The sequence below is a fragment of the Cyprinus carpio genome, chromosome B19, assembly GCF_018340385.1.
Source record: "Cyprinus carpio isolate SPL01 chromosome B19, ASM1834038v1, whole genome shotgun sequence".
Lineage (NCBI taxonomy): Eukaryota > Metazoa > Chordata > Actinopteri > Cypriniformes > Cyprinidae > Cyprinus > Cyprinus carpio.
The window spans coordinates 18,528,593-18,551,185 of NC_056615.1; the positions used below are offsets into that span (position 1 = coordinate 18,528,593).

Sequence of the window (22,593 nt, forward strand, 5' to 3'; positions counted from 1 at the left end):
TGGCAGATTAGCGTTCCAGTTTAGCCTACATATTGACACACTGACTAACCATGCTTGCAATTTCCTAGTGATATCTGACAAAATATTGATGTTTTTTTTTTATTTTGCATTTTCCTCTTTGTTTGTGTTCTCCTGTGTGACGTGTACAGGTAAAGGGGACCTGATTGGTGCAAACATGTCAGTTGGTGACCGTGTGATAAAGACGAATGCTGACGTTAAGGCGCTGACGTACTGCGACCTGCAGTGCATTAATCTGAGGGGTCTGTATGAGGTGCTCGACCTGTATCCTGAATACTCCCACCGTTTTGTGCAGGACATAACTCACGACCTCACCTACAACCTGAGAGAGGGACAAGAGAGCCATGTAAGACATCACATGACCATTGTGATGCTGAAAGTTCTCATTTATTTATTTGTTTATGGTTACTGGAACCCTTAATGCATTTCGGTAAAAGCCTGACCTGATCATAACCTGATTCAGTTATTTGATTTCATGGACACAAGATTAATATTGTTTTTGGGATCCACCAAAATATAACTTTAGCTTTTTTGTTTGCTCAAGAAACTTATCTTAATATAAAAGTTTTAAAAATTGCGCTGCGTAATATTTTGTGGAAACAGTGAAATTTTCAATATTCTCTAATGAATGGAAAGTTCAAAAGAGCATCTTTTATTTAAAATAGAAATCTTTTGAAACATTATAAATGCCTTTACTGTCTCTTTTAAACAATTGCATATATTCTTGCTGAATAAAATGATTAATTTCTTTAAAAAAAAAAAAAAAACTGCTCCCAAACTTTTGAACAGTAATGTATGCTTACATATTGTCATATGTCTCACCTTCCAGGTCATATCCAGGATGTCCAGTAAGTCCATGGACACACAGGTGCGTCTTCTCCTCAGCTGTCAATCATTCCGCACTTATCCACTAACAGTGCTGTGTTGACTATAATAGCTTGGGGCTCATTTCCCTAACAATGATCTACCTCCCGCCTCATTTGCCTAATGAGGGAGGGTAAGAACACTACAGCTCTGAAACAGCAGGGAGAGAGAACGAAAAATTGATGATGATGGTGGTGATGATCATCTTCCCCATTCCCTGTCCTTCCATGCCTGAAGCAGTAATCAGGGAGGGAGCGGTGCTAGAGGAAGGGGAACAGCGTGTTTAGGGGCGAGGGAGGGGTAAAAGGAGGAGCGGGCGGTTATTGAAGTGCCGGATGACTGACTGCTTTGGGAAACTGCCGCTCTTTCAATTACAGTGCGAGGGAGCCTCAATTATTCAACAGGGAAAATGACCAAATTAGTGTACGAAAAGTGTAATTAATCAGATATATATAGAAGAACAGAGGGAGAACGAGATTAAAAGAGAGAGAGGTGGGGAATACCCCTCGCATTTATTATGTCTCTTTGCTGTGTTTTACCTCTTGACTTCTCTGCCACCTTTCAGTGGACTGACATTTAAAGCGTTCTATAAATGGAAATTGTTATTTCAAGCCAATGTTGTTGCAGAGTTTCACTGTGTAATTGGCAATGCGTGTGAGAGCTGTGAGGTGTAAAGCACAGTGAAACCCATTACACTTGACTATTACTGAACGGAAAAAGTCGAGCCTTTAGGGTTCGTTCTGACATGATCGCTCTCGCTCGTACGGCTAGGGGTCAAAGATTATTATTTTATCAAAGCTGCCAGGCCAGCATTGTTTTAAATGTCTAGTCAAGTCTTTTTGAGGTCATTGCTAGCGAGGTCAAAGATCAAGTGGTAAGACTACTACTATTACATGAGTTTTACCTAAGGACATTCACTTTGCTGTGTTTTTGCTGTTTCATAGCTTTTGTCTAATTGGTCCTTGAGGGAAAAGTGTGTAGGTTGCTTTTAAGAGTGTTTTCGTGTGTGTGTGTGAAGTCCTTGTGCATTGTGCATTCTCTATCTATCTATCTATCTATCTATCTATCTATCTATCTATCTATCTATCTATCTATCTATCTATCTATCTATCTATCTATCATCTAATTTTTTTCTCAGATTTTTGATGCATTAAATAAAAATCTTTCAGATTCATATGCATCTGTCTTAGAATATGAACTTTCTCTACGACTTTTTTAATCATTTGCGTTAGCCAGTAAATCAATTTAAATTTGAGATGTGTACAATATTTAATATTAATATTGATATGTCCAAAATGATTTTTTCTTATACTGTATGTCATTACAGTGATATAAATTTGCTTTTTTTTTTTTTTGAAAATGATAATCAAATCAATTTGCTCTCAACTCAAATAATCACGTCCCTAGTATTTACTTGTCTTTCTCTCCATAACAAAAAAATCAGTGAAAAACATTTTGCATTATTTAACATGGTTTATTAAATGTGTTCCATCTAAATAAACCATGTCTTTTGAGAGTGAGCATTTAGGTAATTATTTACTCTTTCAATGGATAAGGAGATGGCAAGGAAAATGTGGGACCAGCATAAAATTATCTAAATGCCACATAAAAGCCCCTAAATGACTACTTAGAAAGACATTTTATAAGGAGCAGGCAAGCACTGTCACATTAACTAGATGTTCTTGTTCTGTCACATTAACTAGATCTACTTTTGTTTCATTGTTAATAATAAAAAAGTCAGTCTTTTTCTAGTTGAGTCATCCAAGGATAGTCATCCAACTTTCATCTGGCCTCACACGACCTCAGCGCTATCTCTTCTGCCCAATCGCAGATGGAGGGGAGGGGAAATGGAGATGTGATCCAGTGCTATCCACCAATAGCTGAGCATCAAGACGAGGGAGATGATGATGATGAAGATGATCATATACAGTATCTTAGTGGTGGAACCAAACAGAAAACGCACATGAAAATTGAACACCGAACCAACAAAAAGCTCCACATTCAGCATACCACTGTCACAAAGCCTGACCTCGCAAATCTCAGCCCAAGGTGTGTGCACGCCCACACATGCATGCATTTAAAAAACATCCAAAGATACTGTATTTTAATAGACATTTGCTCACTGTTGCATGAAGGACTTTGTGAGAGCAGTAAAGTGGATTTCTGTTTGTGTGTGTTCAGGGTCGTGGATGGCACAGAGGACAGTGATGGTACAGAAAATTCACACACATTCATATTTTCCTCTGCCCATCAGCACACCATCAGTGGTGCAACTAATACCGCTGCCACCACAGCAGGTGAGTGAGTGAGTGTGTGTGCATATGTGTGTGTTGGCAGGGGATGGATGAGTTGATGAATATTGGCATCTTTTGTCTTTATGCCAATTTTCCAGGACTGACGCACAATAAACACTTCTTTTCCAGTATTCATTAATGATGATCTTTTGTTTATCACCTTAAAGGAATAGTTCACCCCAAAAAATGAAAATTTGCTGAAACGGTACTCACCCTCAGGATATCCCAAGATGTCGAAGAGTTTGTTTCTTTGTCAGAGCAGATTTGGAGAAATTTATCAGGACGTCACTTGCTCACTGATGGATCCCCTGGAGTGAATGGGTGCCATCCAGATAGCTGATAAAAACATTACAGTAATCCACAAGTAATCCATACAACACCAGTCTATCAATTAACGTCTTGTAAAGTGAAAAGCTGTGTGTTTGTAAAAAACAAGTACATCATTGGGGCACTTCAAGTTTAATCCGTCTCTTCTGGCCAAAATTCCAGCCCATAATCCATAATAACACTTCCTCCAGTGAAAAAGTCCATCACGTTTGTCTTCTCACATCAGACATATTAGTTTTGGGCTGTTTTCATTTCTAAATGGTTCTTGATCAGTGACTATTTCTCTCCTGATTCAGGCGAGATGACTTTTTCACTATAATATGAAGTCAAAAATGTTTTAATGGGGAATTTGTTCTTACAAACATATTTTCACTTCGCAAGAGGTACAGGAGTCATGTGGATTACTTGTGAATATATTGTTTTTATTGGCTGTCTGGACTCTTAATTCTGACGGCACTCATTGACTGAACAAGTGATGTAATGCTAAATTTCTACAAAATCTACATCTTGGATGACCTGAGGGTCAGTAAATTTTTTAGCAAATTTCCATTTTTAGGTGAACTTTTCCTTTAAAGGAATAGGTCACCCACAGCTTGTGTTGTTTTATATCTGTATGATTTTTCTGTAAAACACAAATTTCTAAGCTGTTCCTTCCCTCTTATTTACAGATATTACAGATCTTATTTACAGTCAGTGTAAATTAAAAAATGAAGACTCTTTTTCTTGAGTTTTTGTCTTTTCCACACACAAAGATATTCAGAAGACTGTCCTTTATCTGTTTGTTCATACACAAAAGGCAGCTTAGAGATTTTGCTTCTTTTTTGTTTCTTGGAAGAAAGAAAATCATACTGGTCTTTGTAATGAGTTTCCACTGAAAGTTCTGTCAGGGTTAGGCAGTTGGACATAAATGTTTTTTTTCTCTGTGCAGAATTAGCAGCTAAATCAGAGGACACCAGAGGACAGCTACGCCACCTTAACCAAGAGGTAAATGCTTTTCTGTTTAATCTCTGTCAGTCTTATATCATTTTTTTGCTGTGTAATTTAATGGTAGGTCTGCACTTACAATTTATTTGCAAAGTGTGGGTTTTATGGGTGATAACTCTGCAGTAAATGTGAGTACTGACAGATCGAAACCAGCGCAGCTCAGGTGAGCTCCTGGTGCCAGGTACGCACAAGCCATATGGCGGGCTGCTGCGAGAGAGGAGAAGGGGATGTTATTCAAACACTTGAGGACATAAAACTCATTAGAAGAGGAAAGTGGGACTGGCCCCATGATGATGGACGAGAACATTCCAACATTCCAGATTTCCACAATGCCCTTGAACCCATATATATATTATATGTATATATAATCATCAGATTGTATTATATATTATTTCCATTATATTAAAAAATATGATTTACTTAATATATAATACAGTTTTTATAAATACATTTTAAAGCATGCAAAATGGAACTTATACATGGAATATTTTTGAGCAATTGCACAAATTAATCCTTGAATCTTTTTTGTGAACTGTTTCACAAAGAGTTCTATATAGAACTATATGATAAACATGAATGTATTTTTAAATCAAAATGAATCCCCTAACTACACAACTTCTACTACTGTAAAAAAAAAAAAAAATCATAATTGAAGGGCTTTGTCAGGCCATCTCAGGTCAGGCCCTACTGCTCACTCACATAAATGTGCAATGTTTGAGTGAATACATTACATTTTTAATATTAATTGAATATTATCATTAAAATTTAACTGAACATTAATGTTTAATAAAAAGAAGTCTTACTGTAAGTCTGTCTTGAAGATTTTGATGTATTTTTCCACGTTTTTCCCCAGTGTAATATATTCTCAAAATCCTAAATTCACTATTTAATTACCGCTGCAGTTTTTATCACATAACTGAGTCCAGATTGGACAATGACAGAGAACTGTAGTTCAGATGAGTATTGGCTTAGGTATATAAATCCACGTGACAATCCACAGTCTTGATTGTCAGCCCACGGCTTTGACATGAGGCTTTTGACAGGTAATGTCGTGAGAGGGATGCCCTTCTGCTGAGCCTCTTCCTCATTTTTTTCTCTCTATCTCTGTCTCTGTCTCTTGTATCTCACTATATATTTTTGACAGCCGGCCTCTCAGCAGGATTTTGTTGTAATCCATGCTTGATTCGGTCTACCAAGAGGATGAGTGCTCTCTTCCTGTTGTCCCTTCCTGTTTGAAGCTGTTGTCTTGTATCTCCCTGCCACTGATGGCATTTATGGATCATTACCCAATTACCCTCATTATTTGGTATTATCACTTGTTGGCACGATTCTGAGGGTGACTGCCAAATCGGTGTCCATCTGAATCTGGATCATCTGTGCTGTGTTCTGGACCGTCACGAACATTGTTACTCTGAGCTTATTAGGGGATGTTTATCGAGCACAAACAGTGCAAGAAAATACACAGGACGAGTAATTATGGGAATCCAAATTGAATTTAGTGAGCTGTGGTTACCTCATGATAACTGTAAGTGTTAGTGCACTTCTAGAAAAATCAGTTGGAGAAATTGTAATGCTGGTGGCTTTACGAATGGAAATTACTTTTCTGGTGCAAGACCTAATTGGTAGAAAGACCAAACTTTTTGAAACAGTTTTATTCAGAGTAACCCAAAAATGCATTTGTTTTAAGCATAGTTATGAGCATTGTTGTACATAAACACATTTTTAAAAATTTCAAGTCTATTGACATTTTTTATATTATTTTATATATCAACTTTTTTATATATAAATTAAAATGTATTTATTTGTTATTATATTTAATATAAATGTATTTGTTCAGGTTTTATACTTTTCACCTAGATTCAAAAGCAAAAAAAAAATTAAAAAAAATGTACAGACCCTGTGTGCAGTAATCAGGATCTACACCGGGGACTTTAAGTAATGATCTTTCTTAAGAGAGAACCCAAAAATAACTATATATCAATAAGTCAGCAACGAACAATGATGTCTGTTGGGACCTAAATAAATAATGCCACAGTTTCACCTGAAAGCTGCTGGCTGTAGCAGACAATGACAGATGGGGGGACGCAGAGGGACGACAACCCATGCCCTCAGAAGATCATACTGTTCTGTTGCTGTGGGGAACTGTTTGCATTTGGTATTTTTCTTGATTGTTGCACCCCTTTTTGAAAATACTTAAGTCACCTTTATTTATATAGTGCTTTTAACAATGCAGATTGTGTCAAAGCACTTTACAGTATTAAATTGGCAAATAGTGTGTCAGTAATGCAAAATGACATTAGTTAACACTCAATTTTCTGTTAAAGGCAGTTCATCATTGAATTCAGTGATGTCATCATCCAGCTCAATTTAGTTTAAATAATATCTGTGCAATCAAGTCGGCAATATCGCTGGATATTAGTGTCCCCAGCTAAGCAAGCCAGAGGCAAAAGCGACAAGGAACCAAAACTCCATCGGTGACAGAATGGAGAAAAACCTTGAGAGAAACCAGGCTCAGTCGGGGGGCCAGTTGTGCAGAGGACTCATCTGGTTCCTGTGGTCTTGTCCCGGTGGCAGTCTATGAGACAATGTCTTCACTGGGGATCTGTCTCTGGGGCTCATCTAGTTGTCCTGGTCTCAGCTGACATTCAGGGCTGTCGAGGTCATCTCTAGGTGCTGATCCACCATCTGGGCTGGATACGTACTGGATCCGGGTGACTGCAGTGACCATCTGATCTGGATACAGACTGGATCTGGTGGCTACGGTCACTTTGGAATAAGAGAGAAACAGACTAATATTAGCGTAGATGCCATTCTTCTAAAGATGTAGCTAGTACATTGGGTGTTATTGGAAGTGTTCCCAGTTCCAGTTTTCCTAATTAATGCAGTCTAAAAATCCTTTAATGGATTTGAATGTTAGAAGTGTGTTATGTGTAAGCCAGAATAAAGAGATGGGTCTTTAATCTAGATTTAAACTGACAGAGTGTGTCTGCCTCCCGAACAATGTTAGGTAGGTTATTTCAGAGTTTTGGCGCTAAATAGGAAAAGGATCTGCCCCCCGCAGTTGATTTTGAAATTCTAGGTATTATCAAATTGCCAGAGTTTTGAGAACACAGCAGTCGTGGAGGACTATAATGCAATTAGAGCTTGTTCAAATACTGAGGTGCTAAACCATTCAGGGCTTTATAAGTAATAAGCAAGATTTTAAAATCTATACGATGTTTGATAGGGAGCCAGTGCAGTGTTGACAGAACCGGGCTGATATGGTCATACTTCCTGGTTCTAGTAAGATCTCTAGCTGCTGCATTTTGGACCAGCTGAAGTTTGTTTATTAAGCGTGCAGAACAACCACCCAGTAAAGCATTACAAGAATCTAACCTTGAGGTCATGAACGCATGAATTAACATTTCTGCATTTGACATTGAGAGCATGGGTGGTAATTTGGATATATATTTGAGATTGAAAAATGCAGTTTTACAAATGCTAGAAAAGTGTCTTTCTAAGGAAAGATTGCTATCAAATAGCACACCTAGGTTCCTAACTGATGACGAAGAATTGACAGAGCAGCCATCAAGTCTTAGACAGCGTTCTAGGTTATTACATGCAGAGCTTTTAGGTCCTATAATTAACACCTCTGTTTTTTCAGAATTTAGCAGTAAGAAAACTTAATAGGTCATCATATGGTGGAATATATATTATAAATGTTTAGAATTGAAGATTCATCTACCAATATGCTCTTAATGCCAGAGTCCAGTATCTCTTAAACATCTTTTATTAAATTGTCATAAGTTCTCTTAGTAAATTATATTACATTGCAAACACAATTTTTTAACAGTCAACTCTGAATTTTATATAAAGCAAACTTAAAAAACAAGTTTTTAAATTGCTGTTTTATATTAGTTTAACTTGTTACTCTCCATAAAGAAAGCCAAGGAAGCTGGCATGGCGTTAAAACATCAACCATCCTAACCAATTAAAAATTCAAGCTGTGCATGCAGGAAACACAAAGCGTCTTAAGAAGCAGCAGCTATTCTATAATAATGATTTTAAAAAAAAGGAAAAAGATTACTAAAATACACTTTTTTTTTATAACAGACAACAAATGTTAAATCATTTGAAATCACTAAAAATAGCCTCAGTCAGTGATTCTCTATTGTGAGGAAAGAGTATCATAGTAATATACTGTATTTATAATCCACCACTACTGCTCAGCATTCTTCTATTAATAAAACACTGACTGTTTCATTAATCATGTGCTGAAAAACATTAATCATACCATGTGCTCTACCCTAAATACCTTAACATGCTTTTGTACATTATACTCATGAACTAATGAATCGGTTTAATATACTTGTGGTGGATCCCTAATGACAAAACACAAACATCTCTAATGCCTGTAAAAGTTGAATGTGACACCTGTTTATGTCTTACAGGTGAACTCTCTCGGACGGGAGGTGGCTGAGCTGGGACGAGTCATGCGGAGTCTTGCCTTTCTCATCGAATCTATGATGGCCTCTCCTCAAACACCAGGTGGCTGTACATCCACGTTTACCTCGGGATATCCATCACCTCCTGTCCCCTTTCCGAGCCAGGGTTCTTCTTGGACCAGCCCTCCTTTTTCTTCACCGATGCACCCTGGAATACGTCCAGGAGGACTTGTATCCCATCCGCTCAGACCACAAGAACTGCAGCTGGTCTGCCCCACCACATCTCCTGGTTCCTTTCCTATCACACTTTCCTCATCACCCCATACAGACAGATTCAGAGAGCCGTTATTGACCCTTTCTCCACACAGCGCAGTCGCTCGGACCCGCTCGCAGAGCCTGGAGACGCCTCTTCTGCAGCATCACCAACACATCTCACACACCCCTGGAACTTTACCCAGAGCTGGACAGCCATCGCTGGGAGAAGGGGAGGATCTCAGGTCCCTGGGATTGTAGCAGTCAACCTTTAAAATGGACAAGTTCCACTGGAATCTGCGTGTTAACCTGGACTCAGGACTGGACTGATAAGATAAGTGGTACACGCACTGCCAAAGCCATGGAGCAATGGTTCCTACGAAGATATACATGTTTACCATCTCAGTTTTTAAGATAATCTCTCTAACGGCATGTCTTTCAATGCTAGAAACTAAAGGGATATCTCTAATCAGGAAAACTAGTTGGAGTTCCAACAGCAGAAAGTTTGACCTACCAAAAGTAAAACAAACTGATTGTGATTCAGATTCAATCCACATTTCATGTTGACTGCATTTATTATTCATCCAAATACTGTTCATATTAAGCCAGATGCATACAGCCACTTTAAGACTGTGTCTTAACTAGTTTGACCAACTAGCATTAGCAATTTACCTTTTTATGTAACTGACTTAAAAAAAAAGATCCATCAAGTTTTACTGAACTTCTAATTTATTCTAATCACTGTTTCCTAAAGTCCTTTGCAAAAGTTCTGTGCAATGAAATGTTACACTTTATCAACAGCATATGGAACATGCTACCAGTTATTAGCCAAAAATAACTGTTCCTTTGACACCGTTCCTCAGGTTCTAAATTGTAGTTATAATAATGCAATTCCAATGGCTTTCTTTGGAATATACATTAAAGTACACAAAGTTTTTTTCTGAAAATTTGTCCAGTAATTGCCATAATGTCACTATTCTCATAGCACCAGTTATAAGGAGGAAACTTCACTTGTATATGAGCATTATGATGGTAACATAATCAGATGTTCAGATCAGAACTAACTTTTTTTTTTAAACTTGGAATATTTCTTTACATACTGTACTTCTAAGAATTTTATGGAAACACCATAACTGAAAAGATAGGAATAAATTTCACAGTTTGAGTAGAGTCTGGAGAGACTCCCCTATTCAATGAGCCAAATGATTTATATTAAAAAATCTGCTCTTTAATCAGATGCTAAAAAGTATGAGTTCTTCTAATCAAGTTTTGCAGTGCTTGATAACTGACTTCATCCTCTAATTTAGTCAGACTCAGATTAGCCCTGTATGGTGTAAAAATGCATTGTATCTGCTATGTTTAACAAACTTAACTAGTTGATGGGTTGTCTAAACAACTAGTCAGTCTTAAATAAGCATTGCATAATTAATAATAGTCTTGTCATTTCCACTGAATACTTTTCAGACTAGTTAGGCATGTAAGATGCTTACAAAACTGTCAACAGTAAGCTGACAGATATTCAGTAAATAAGATAAATAACTAACCTTTAATTGCACAAAACTACCATAGTCCTCACATATAAAGATGGATTATGCATTATAACGGGAGCATTGCTCACAGCGGGCAATCTGAAGTTTGACAGTAATTGTCTTGGAATTTATTGTTGAAGGTTGTGAATTAGTTACAAAAGCGGTGCTTTGATGACTGTAGCGACGAGGTTTTAAAGAGAATGAATTTAGACATTTCTTAGAGAGTGCTGTATGCTGGTAACTTTTTAGACTTTTTGCATGCTAATTTACAGCATGATGACAGCATGCTAAAAGCCTTTGAGAAGCTGTATCCCCTTTTAAACGCTATTGCTAATGCTGATCACAGAAACTGGTAACACTTTACATATGATTTGTTAAAATTAGTTAATGCATTTGGTATTATGAACTAATTTTGACAGCATTTATTATTCATCATATATTTATTAATGTTAATCTGTGAATATATTTTAATGTTCATTTATAATTGACATATTTTCACAATTTTGTAACAGCGTTGTTGATGCTAACTTAAATTTAAAACTATAAAACTAAATAAAAAAACTAAAAACTAAATAAAAATAAGAAATAATGCTAAATTCTTAATATAAAAAAAAAAAATGACTAAAACCTTAAAATGAAAATAAAGATAAATTAGAGCTAAATTCGGATTATGAATATAAAAACAGAACCTAAAAGCACATAACAAAATGACTAAAACTTAAACTAAAATGAAAATATAAATATAAAAGCTAATTCATAACAACATGACTAAAACTTAAAATGAAAATAAAAGCAAATTAAAGCTGAATTCTTCATATTTAAATAAAAATGACAAAAGCGCATAACAACATTACTAAATTTAAAATAAAAAAATGAATAATTAATTAAAGCTGAATTCTAAATATGAAATAGAACCTTATACAAATAACCAAAAGTCCATAAACTGAATAAAACTAAAATAAAAAATATAATAAAAGCCCATTCAATATAATAATAAATACTATAATAATATATAAATCATACTAAAATAGCATTTGCACTGTGGTATCACATTGGTTAGTCATTTACTGCTAACGTGACCAGAAATTGAAATGACTTCAGGTGGCTTCACATCACTTGCAGTGTGAACGTCTCGTAAACTCCTTCATTATCAACTTCAACTTCAACAAAATTGAATAATTGTTTGCTTTACATTAAAACTATACCACAAATGTTAGCTTTAGAGCATCATTCTAAAGTTTTTCAGGATATCCTTTTAGTTTCTTTCTATTTGTTGTTTTTAATTGCATGACTTCTGAAGAGGGTGGAGAGTATACCCTTGCAGTAGGTTGTAGAGACGCCATGTAGAGTTGTGCAGTAGACACCATAGAAGCATGAAGGTCATCTTGACACACACTGTCTCTCCTCTGATTTCTACTCCGCTTGGCCCTCAGGGCAGGAGGGAGGAACAGCGGGGACGAGTCTTACACAATGTGCAGACGCTGTATGCGAGTGCATGTACTTGAGTATGCGTGCCAGTGCGTTCGGGGGGAAAATGGGGTTATAATACTGTAGCCAAGCACTAAAGGAGTATTTGTGGCAGGGGTTTCTGAAGGAATAGGGTCTGGGGCATGCGGGATGGGGGTGGGGTGCTCAAACGCTGGAGTTTATTATTAGTAGAAGTTGAATTGACATGGGGAAGGGGGGTTTCTGTTTGCTTGCTCTTTAGGACTGGTCTTGGGGGATTGGTTGCCGGTGGCAAAGTGGCCCCTGCTGTCAGTCGTCTCTCCCTGGCACAGATGTGGTCTGTCTCACTCTCTTTCTGTCTTCTCTTTTTCTCTGCTCACTTTCCTCCCATTTCACAGTCTTAATCTGGGAGCGTTTTAAAGTCATGAAAATTTATTTTAGTTTAGGTTCAGTTTTTTTTCCAGATATGTTAGTTTTTATTTTTATTTACTTTGTGCTCATTTAATTTTGTTTTAGTTTTTCTATTAATAACTAAAATACCAATTGGTATTGGTTCTCAAGCTTCACTTAAGCAACATGATGGACACATTTAAACAGAGCAGAGGATATGAAATTTGAGAAGAAAAAGCAAAAGCAGAAAAAAGAGAAAAGCAGCATTTCAAAGCTTTCTTCATAATGTGGAACCATGTGAGAGTAAGTAGATGCCAGGATTTTTCTTTTTTGCTGAAGGGTCCCTTTTAACTGTACAACTCTTATTCTATATGCACTCTGTATGTTTCATCCGGTCTGTTTTATCCTCCTATTGGAAACTGCATGTCAGACTTTATATTTCCTTGTCACTGTAAAGGGTGACTGATATAGCCAATGCCGTATTTATTCTACTTGACATTTCAGGTATAATAACATGACATTTTTAGACTTTTTATATAAAATACAATCTAAACTGTACCCCAAAAGTCTTCATCACTGCTTTGAGTCAGCTTGATATCTCCTCCCACAATTCAGGACTTCTCGCCCCTTCCCGCAGAACTCCTCTTCTCCATCCCTCTGCCAGTCACGGGAACGGCGAAATGCCAAGCTTAAGCATAGGGGTTTACATTTTTATATTTCTATGAATGTATCTCAACTAAAGGTGTATTTTTGTACCTCAAAAAACAAAAGAAAAATTCTGGACTGGTGAAAAGACTGATGGGAATGGATGCAATATGTTTGGCTACTGGAGGAATTGTGGGAATCATGTTCCAATGCAACAGTCTCGATGGCTTTGTGAAACTCTCCTCTCTCCAATACTACTGGGAATGTAATCACATTATTTAAATTCTTTTTGTTTTGATATTATTAGAGGAAAAACCTGTAATGCAAATAAATGACTACAGCTATTGGATTAACGCAGATGTATTGTGCATGTTTCCTGTTGTTCTGCCACAGATGTATATCATTGGGGAGGCTGATGCCAAGCTAAAATCACCGCTTCTGACCTTTTTCCCTAAATGTAATGTTTAACATTTCAATTAACACAAGGTAATATATTAACATGTCAGGTTAACACAGGGTAATGTATATACTAACATTTTCTTTAATCTAAATTAAGTATTATTAATATGAAAATCTAGATCATAATATGGAATAGTCAGGAGTAATGTATGTTTAAAGAATTTTATTATTATTAACATATTATTAACATATATTACTAAAATTAAAATGTTTGTCAGCTGGTCAGTCTTCTCCTAGAAACATCTTCTTTTTTTTAATTCAGTCATCATTAGCAGTGTTTTTGCCTGTTGATTGTGTTAGCCTACATGAAATTGAAATTGCTTGATGTTTAGTTTTTTTTAGACCTGTATTGACTTGTTTCCTATTGAAACAAGACGTTTGTGTGGGACAAGAGATTTGCAACAAGGTGTGGTCAAATTATCAAAATTTTGCATGCAAAAAGGTCCATTGTCAATAGTGTAGCGATGTATGAAGAAAGAAATAATTTTCTGCTGAAATTTGAAGAGCAACTATGCATTTCTTTTACTGCGGGGGAGGGGCACTGTCATTCCAAAGAGCATTTGATTGGACAAAAAGCTCTGCAGTGCAGGATGAGTCATCAATATTTTTGTCTCGTTTTCTTAGAAGAGAATTAATGTAGGCTAAATAAAAGTAAGTTTTGTCAGTGTTTATGAGTACATAAAGGCTAGCACAGATGGCTTAAAAACAAAGACATGTATCAAAACCCACAAAATCTTCATATAAAGTTCATCTTTAATAACCTAGAGATCGATATTTAAAGTCATCAAACATGGCAAAACTGCTCTTAGTCTCCTCTGCTGTATGTACTTTGCTGACTATTGAACAGTCATGTTTTGAGCGTGTTTGTAGGCTATGTTTGCGTGTGTGAACTTGTCACATGTCCTTGTCGTGATTTATCACTCAGCCGGCGTGTGACAGATGTCTTGAATCGCGCGCACGCCAGACGCCAATGTGTGCATTTTTGTCGCCACCACCACCGCGGTTCATCTGAGGAGAATACCACGTGTTGACAGGTCTCCATGGTAACTGGAACAGCTGTAAACTGAAACAAATGGAGAAGAGATGAGGAAAGGTATAGGTCAGAGAGAAGTAAAGAGATGAAGCGGGAAGGAGAAAGAGGAAAATAACAGTGGAAAAATAGGAAGACAGGTGATAAATGCATGATGCAAGGTACAAGAAAGAGGAGAATGATGAAAATAAACGACAGGAGTTTGAGGCGATTATTGCAGGAATGTTGGGAATTTTGAACACATACAACTTTTTTCTTTCTTTTCTGTTTTGTTTTATTAAGCAAGGCCATATTGAATTAATCAAAAGCGACAGTAAAAAAATTTTGTTACAAAACCTTTTTATTTCAAAGAAATTCAGTTCTTTTAAACGTGATGTTTATCAAAGAATACTGAAAAATACAGCTATCATGGTTTCCACCACAAAATTATTAGGCTCCAATGGTTTTCAACATTGATAATGAAAATGTTTCTTGGGCACCAAATCAGTCTATAGCTATATGATTTCTGGACCACGTGACAGTGACTACGTTTACATTGACATCAGTAATCTAATTATTTACCATATTCTGAATAAGACAATATTATGATTAAGGTGTTACATGAGTTGCTTTTAGAATAGTCCTTTTATGTTCCCATTTTACATGTTGTTACCTACATAGATCGATTAATGGCACACGTCTTTATGTCACCACGTGACGCAAACAGACTCCCCCCCCACAATTCAAAGTATCGACACATACACACTCTTCATTATGATGCCATATACAGGTTTGGGTGTTTCATTTTTAATTTTATGAAAGCTTCAGGTGCAGTTAATTATTTGTCATGCTATACGTTCAAACAGATGAGGGTGTTGTTGAAGCCATGCTCCTTTGTTTGCGGTCAAACGGTTGACCACTGTCGTGTGTATATCCTGTCGCAAAATGTGGCGAAAAGTCCTACATGACAGTAATAGTGTGATTAAAGGGATACTCCACCCCAAAATGTCATTAATCACTTACCCCCATGTTGTTCCAAACCTGTAAAAGCATCGTTCGTCATCTGAACACAATTTAAGACATTTTGGATGAAAACAGGGAGGCTTGTGACTGTCCCATAGACTGCCAAATAAATAATAGTGTCAAGGTCCATAAAAGTTTGAAAAGCATCGTCAGAATAGTCCATCTGCCATCAGTGATTCAACCATAACATTACAAAGCGACAAGAATACTTTTTTTACACGAAGAAAACTAAAATAACGACTTTATTCAACAATTGGTCAATTTGTGTGGCACGGCTGACACAGAAGAGTGTACGCTGCCTGCGTTCAGCTCATATTCTCCAAAATGGCGCTATGGTGATGCGGAGAGACACAGAGGAGACACATTGAATCAAGATGTTATTTTTGTTTTCTTCGCATACAGTACATAAAGTATTCTCGTCGCTTCTTAGCGTTACGGTTGAACCACTGATGGCAGGTAGTTGACAGTGTACCTTGACAGTGTAATTTAGTTGGCAGTCTATGGGACAGTCACAAGCCTCCCGGTTTTCATCCAAAATATCTTAAATTGCGTTTGGAACGACATGGGGGTAAGTGATTAATAACAACACTTTCATTTTGGGGTGGAGTATCCCTTTAAGGTACGTACGATAATGTGACTAAAATTTTAATACTCCTCATGTCTTAATTTGATTTGTGTTTACTTTGACTATGACTTTAGCTGGAATAAAGTAATCAAAAATCTCTGTTTACATGGAAGATTTTTAATTAAAGTAACGTCTAAATTGTTTTAAAAGCGGAATATTGTTGTCCATGTAAACGTACCCACTGAAAACTGGAGTAATGGCTAGTAGATAGGCTACTCAGCTTTGCCATCACAGGAATAAATTATATTTTAAAATGTTAGATATTTACAGATATTTTTATATTTCACAATATCACAGTTTTATTGTTTTTTTTATCAAATACACAAAAGGTAGTGTACACTTAAAGTTGACATGACATTAAAATTGACTTCATTTACATAATTTAGTTTCTTTCTGGTCTGATTGTGCACGATTCATCAAAAAAAAAAAAAACTTTGCTTTACAACCTTCTTGCCTGCTTTTCACAATCGATTCAATGTATGATAACTGAAAGTCCTTTCCTGCATTTTGTCAATACATAATTTATTTAAGTGAAAAGTGTTTTGAACAGAGTTTCATGCTCCTTAACAATGTCCTGAGGTTGATATGAAAGAGGTGTTTCTTTCTTTGTATCGGAACACTCCTGAGCTTCATCCATATTTAATTATACTGTAAAACATGGCTTCTTTTTCCTGCAGGTACGACACACTTCACACATTGAGCTGAGCAGTCATTATCCTACTCACAATCTGTACCTGAGCCACAGACAAAAAAAAAAAAAAACCTTGGAAAGGATGAATGTTAGAGATGGGGGGCTAGAGGTGACAGTGCAGTGATGGAGATGGCAGTGAAAATAAATGTAAAAAGCTGAGCCAGAAAGATATTTATAGTTCAATAAGAGAACAGGATACTGGCTATGCAGAGAGTGTAGGTGGAACTTTTGATTGCCCTCAAGTGTTTCTCCGCAAGCAACTGATTTTCTGTGTGTGCGTGTCTATGTGCGTTCTGATGCGAACAATAATGCTATTCGCTATTTTCTGATAGCCCTGACCCAAATACACTGGCTATTCATCACTTCGCCCATCCATTAATGTGTACAATACAGCTCTTCCATTCAAATGAGCACACGCACTTACAGAAAAGAACCAGTGTAGTTTGAACGCCGCCGTCTCAGTCGGGCGCATTTGGAAAAAGGTCAAAACTCTTAATATCATGAAACGTGACCATTAAGATGACAAAGCTGTCAAAGCTGGGTCATGTCAATATTTTTCATAACTGCAACAGTAATTTCACTGCTAAGAACTATATAAGAACTATAATAAGTAGGTAAGAACTATAATTCAAGTCAAGTCAGTTCTGATCATGTTGTTCTTCCAAATCTGACTCTAGCATGTCTTGTAACTGATTGCAAAGTGTCTAGTTTTAATATTATGTAGCCCCTAAAGGGACTTGGTAATGGTTAAAAAAAAAATTAGAAGAAAAATTGTCAAAGCATTTACGTTCTCCAAAGAAACTTTGTGTTCAACTTTGTGGATGAAAAAACTATGTCAGTGAACGCGAAGTTGCTGAATAGAACACAATCATTTTTATAGTATTTTTAATAGTATTTTTGTAAGAGAGCATACATTTTTTCCATCATCGCTCCCCTTTGGGGCTCCATATAATATGCACTCAAATGAATGAGATATAGAGATAAAGGCAGAGGGCGCCAAAGAATATTTCACTGAATACCGACAATTTTAATATGGTCCTCACTCAAAGCTTTTTTTGAGTGCACCATGTCAAATAAACTTTTATTGTGCTTATTTTGTCCTTTTTTGGAGTTTTTGCAAGCCCCAGGTCATAAGAGGATTTCATTGTATTACTAATCTGTAAAAGTAATGACTGTTTTCAAATAGGTTTCCCAAACACTTGGGCCCTGTTTACACCTGGTATTAAGATGAATTTTGGTAAATCGGATCACAAGTGTACAATGGAGACACATAACCATTTACACCTGACATTTTAATCCATCTCTTCTGTCCACTTTTGACCACTTGTGACGAGATTACCCCCCATGGTGCTGATTATGTCAAGAGAAAGGTAAATGGTCGGATCCCTCTGTCGGCGTCAAAACACGAGCGGGAGGGCTAAAGTTATCGCTCACTAATATTATGTCTGCTTGTACTTGTACTTGTAATTACCGTAATTTCGTGATGACAGAACGTGACGTTCTATTATACTTTTCTATGGCAACTCTATCAATGCCTAAACAGAGCCTGTGATGGTCAGGTGGTGCAGTGGACACATGGTACAAGTTGTACCTCTCAGAAAACTCACAGTTCACAAGTTGTAATTAAGAGTTCTATGAGGACATGAACGCTTTTTACAAGTTGGAATCTCGTAATTACGGGAATTCCGATGTGGCGTGAACGCACCTTTACTGCTGCTAGTGTTGTTAGCAAACATGGTGCATCTGGCTTGACTGGATGTCCTGCCACGAGAATCCATTGTTTAGTTTTTGTGTTATCAGAAAATAATACTTCTGATTCAGCCCGTCAAACTTTAAATCCTGTCTGATAACTGCATGCTCTTGTACGTCTCGCAATGATTACTTATTAGGTCAGTAGGCAAGTAGGCGGTCTTTTGTGGCTTCTTGAACGCATTCAACCACATCAGCGTCTACAACATGAAAGCAATCCTGTCGAATGCGTTTTCGACTAGGCTACCTCTGGAAGTGGTCGAAAGTGGAAAAGCTAAGTAAATGTTTCACACCCCATTTACACCTGTATTTAGCGTTGTCCACTTGTGATCCGATCGACCAAAACGCATCTTAATACCAAATGTAAAAAGGGCCTTGGTTGTGTCTACTAATCCTCATGCTGAATTTAAGAGGTAGTGTCATCTCAAATGGAAAAGTCAGTTTTTCTAATTTACTTCATAAAATTTGATGTTTTCAATTAGTTGAAGTTTGAATTAATTTAAGTTTGAATTAGATTTCAAACACCCCTGATGTGCTGTATTAAGCACATTTACCCCCATCTCCCAACCACTATGTAGGGCTGCCATGTTGAGTGCTACAGGCCCTGTTCCAAATACCACACTTCATGTGCATTTGCTGTCTTTCGTACTTACAATTTTGGCAGCCTGTGCATTTCTGTTAAAGTTTTGACACAAGCGCTTATGGCATGCATACAGCCGAAATCATACCCTATACCCCATTTGACTGTGTGTGCAAATAGAAAGTTTGTATCTTTACCAGTGTCTGCAGTTTTAATTCATAACCTAGTATACAAAGTATACTTTGGATGTCCATAAGGCCATATGGTGTCTGATTTTCATTGTAGGTTTTAGAAAGGTGCTCACAAGTGCCCCCTTTGCCGCTAGCCAGTATGCACTCTCTTTGCATTATGTTACAAAAGTGTGGACTTGAAGGGAAGACCGAGAGGGAGTGGGCCTTAAAGTCTGTGTGAACCGGAAGTTGTGACCATTTTTACTTTAGTATTTCCAAGTGAAATGGAATAATGATTAGAGGACAATGCTTGTTTTGCCCAACTGACATCATCAGATAAAAAGCCACTCTGGAGGGAAAGCAAATATTCAGATTTTGATAAAAAATTAGGATGACAAACAATTTTTTTCCTTTGGATTAACTTGCATGGATGATTTGTTCACCACACAACTAATAATGTGCACTAACAAAGTAAGCAGGGTTAGTTTTGATTTTATGTGGTCTTTAAAGTATCCATTTGGGTAGGCTTGCATTTTTCACTGTGAACACTACATGTAAAATAATGCAGAAGTATGCAAAATCCATGTTCTTTTTTTCCTGTTATGGAGCCTGTTACAGCCTGTTAAGGCTGTCACAGAAACGATTTTTAATTTTTTTTTTCAGGGCACCTATTTAAATGACATCTGTCAAGCTGAAGAGCAATTTTATACATGGTGTTTCTAAAATGCTTACTGCAGCTTTTAAATATGTGCTGTCCTATATTTATTTTTTAGAATGACTGGATTTATGTGCATGCAAATGTACAAACGTTGGCTTGTGCGTGTTCACGTGTAACACATTAACGTTGCAGGTGGTGATGAATGACTGTGAAAATGCGTTTCTCTGGAGAGCTCCTCGCTCCTCATCAGGAGGGAGTGGAGCTGGAGAAGATCAATGGCCTTCAGCAGTTGAAGTGATTCTCCCGTGGCTCGCCGGCTGCTTAAACCGCCCGTGTTTCCACAGAGCTGTCAGATGGAGCGAGAGGTCTCATTGTTCAGAGATGACACTGAGTGAAACCATCTATGGTCGATCTGATCTAATCCTATATGGAGAGATGAATTGCAATAGTTCATGTAGTAAACAGAGTCAAGTGCACATTTACATATTTATATATTTACATAAATATGTGCATAAATATACCTATAAATATAAATCTTTTGACCATGTTCTTTTATATGCACTACATGCACACACACACACACACACACACACACACACACACAAACACAATGTATATCCTCCTGAGAACCATAAAAGTAAGTTTTATGAATTGTGTTTTTTGTGTAATTACATTGGTTGGAGCATAAAAAACCAAATGGAGAAAAAAAAAATTCAAAATAATTTTCTATGTCCTTTGTAGAGGACGCCAGGACTAAACATAAAAAGGCATGTATAGTCAAAACCAATGTTTTATTTTTTTCACTCACCAATCAGTTTTTGGTTTTAGGCTTTTTTTAACCAAACTTTGTACAAAGATGATTCTCAACTGAGTGATGAAATATACAACATAATGATTTGATATACTAGTTGACTTTATGCAACATGTGCATAAAAGGTCCATAAATTGGTGTTCCCATTCTATACAATGTATCTATACATTGCATCTAATTTGCATATTAATGTGTTCTCCGGGTCAAACCATAATGAACAAAGAAGTGTTAACTTGGCAACCAAGATAGATAGATAGATAGATAGATAGATAGATAGATAGATTGAAATTATATAAAAAGGTATAAAAAGTTGAATTATGAAGGCATTTGTGATGTAATCTCTCATGTAGCAATTTGTTTCCTTTGACAATGGCTGACATATGCGGTGTGATGCTCAAACGTTGAAAGCTTCTTCATCTCTATGCAGACCTTCTACAACAAAGCCAGACGTTTTGATAAACTCAGCTCATATGTACTCTGGCAGTGCAGAAATTGCTTCGTGAGCGTCTCGTGCGATTGTTAAAACGGTGCGCGCTCTGTGCTTTGCTCGTCAATCACCTCAGCACCCCTGCTTAGGGCTCAAGGGCTTCAGCGGGAGAGCTAAATTGGCTCTAACATCATCACCGCTGCTGTCGCCGTCTTCACTGAAGAGTTTTTTTGGGTGAGATTTTTTTTTCTTCTTCTTTTTGCTCGTGGTGCAGAAAGCGAGGCTTTCTTCGGTCATCTTTTTCCTTTTCAAGTTTCTGGGGGCAGAAGGGAGCCACTCGCTGCGTGAATGATATGAAAAGCCTTTTAAAAGCACATTAAAATGGGAACTTGTGTACAAAGACACGTTCTCTCCTGGTTGGTGGAGATATCAGGAATCACAAACGTCTCTGGGAGGTGTACAAAAAGGCAGAACGGAGGAGGGACAGACAGAAAATGGACTGTGTCAGTAGACAGAAGTGTTGCATAACAAGCACAATAACAAAACACCTGTATAGACCTGCGTCTTGAGTTTCTGAGGCCTGAAGATGTACTAGTTCAGCATGACCTCACTTCTGGATGTATGAAAAATTATTTGTGACTTGTGTAGTTGGTCTCAAATAGCTTAAGGGACCTCAGGGAGAGCTATTTGTCGGCTGCTTTTCATTTTTTATATGCTCAAGGTTAAACCATCAAACAAATTCAAGGTCAAAAGGTCCATTTGAAGCTTGCCAATGCAGTTCATAGTGACATTAAAAAAGTCAGTTTTTCTGACAAAATGTAAACCTTGAATGATTATTTAAATACTAAATAATAAAATATTTAATGTTTCAGAAATTCTATCTTCACTTCCATTGTAAATACTTCATGGGATGAGTCAAAAAATGTTTTGTGGTGATCAGCATTGTGATCATAAATATTAATAATGTGTTTGTGTGAATGCTGTATAGTCATATCATTATATAGTTATCTTTATATCTTTATAGTTTTCATGTGAATGGGCCTTTTCTGCAACCTGGAATTTTCCTTTATCATTCAGCTATTATTACATTTGGGGTTTCACATTATTGGAATTCTCTTGGGGATTTGTTTGGAGATGTTTAAAACCCAGCAGTAAGGAATCAACAAGAGCCTTCTGGTGCAGCCATCAGAGCTGTTTAGAGAGCAGTGTGATGAGGGA

At 37.0% G+C, this 22,593-nt stretch overlaps 1 protein-coding gene across 1 annotated transcript in view; it reads left to right on the plus strand.

The window, feature by feature from the left end:
- LOC122140729 (potassium voltage-gated channel subfamily H member 8-like) overlaps positions 1 to 11,209 on the plus strand; it is a 34,150-nt gene extending 22,941 nt beyond the window's left edge. The window contains exons 10-15 of the mRNA XM_042745464.1: positions 150 to 364; positions 848 to 886; positions 2,714 to 2,931; positions 3,064 to 3,179; positions 4,432 to 4,487; positions 8,918 to 11,209. Of these exons, the coding sequence (XP_042601398.1) occupies positions 150 to 364; positions 848 to 886; positions 2,714 to 2,931; positions 3,064 to 3,179; positions 4,432 to 4,487; positions 8,918 to 9,424 (1,151 nt within the window). The 3' untranslated portion in view covers positions 9,425 to 11,209. The remainder of the gene's footprint in view (positions 1 to 149; positions 365 to 847; positions 887 to 2,713; positions 2,932 to 3,063; positions 3,180 to 4,431; positions 4,488 to 8,917) is intronic.
- Positions 11,210 to 22,593: the final 11,384 nt, after the last annotated feature.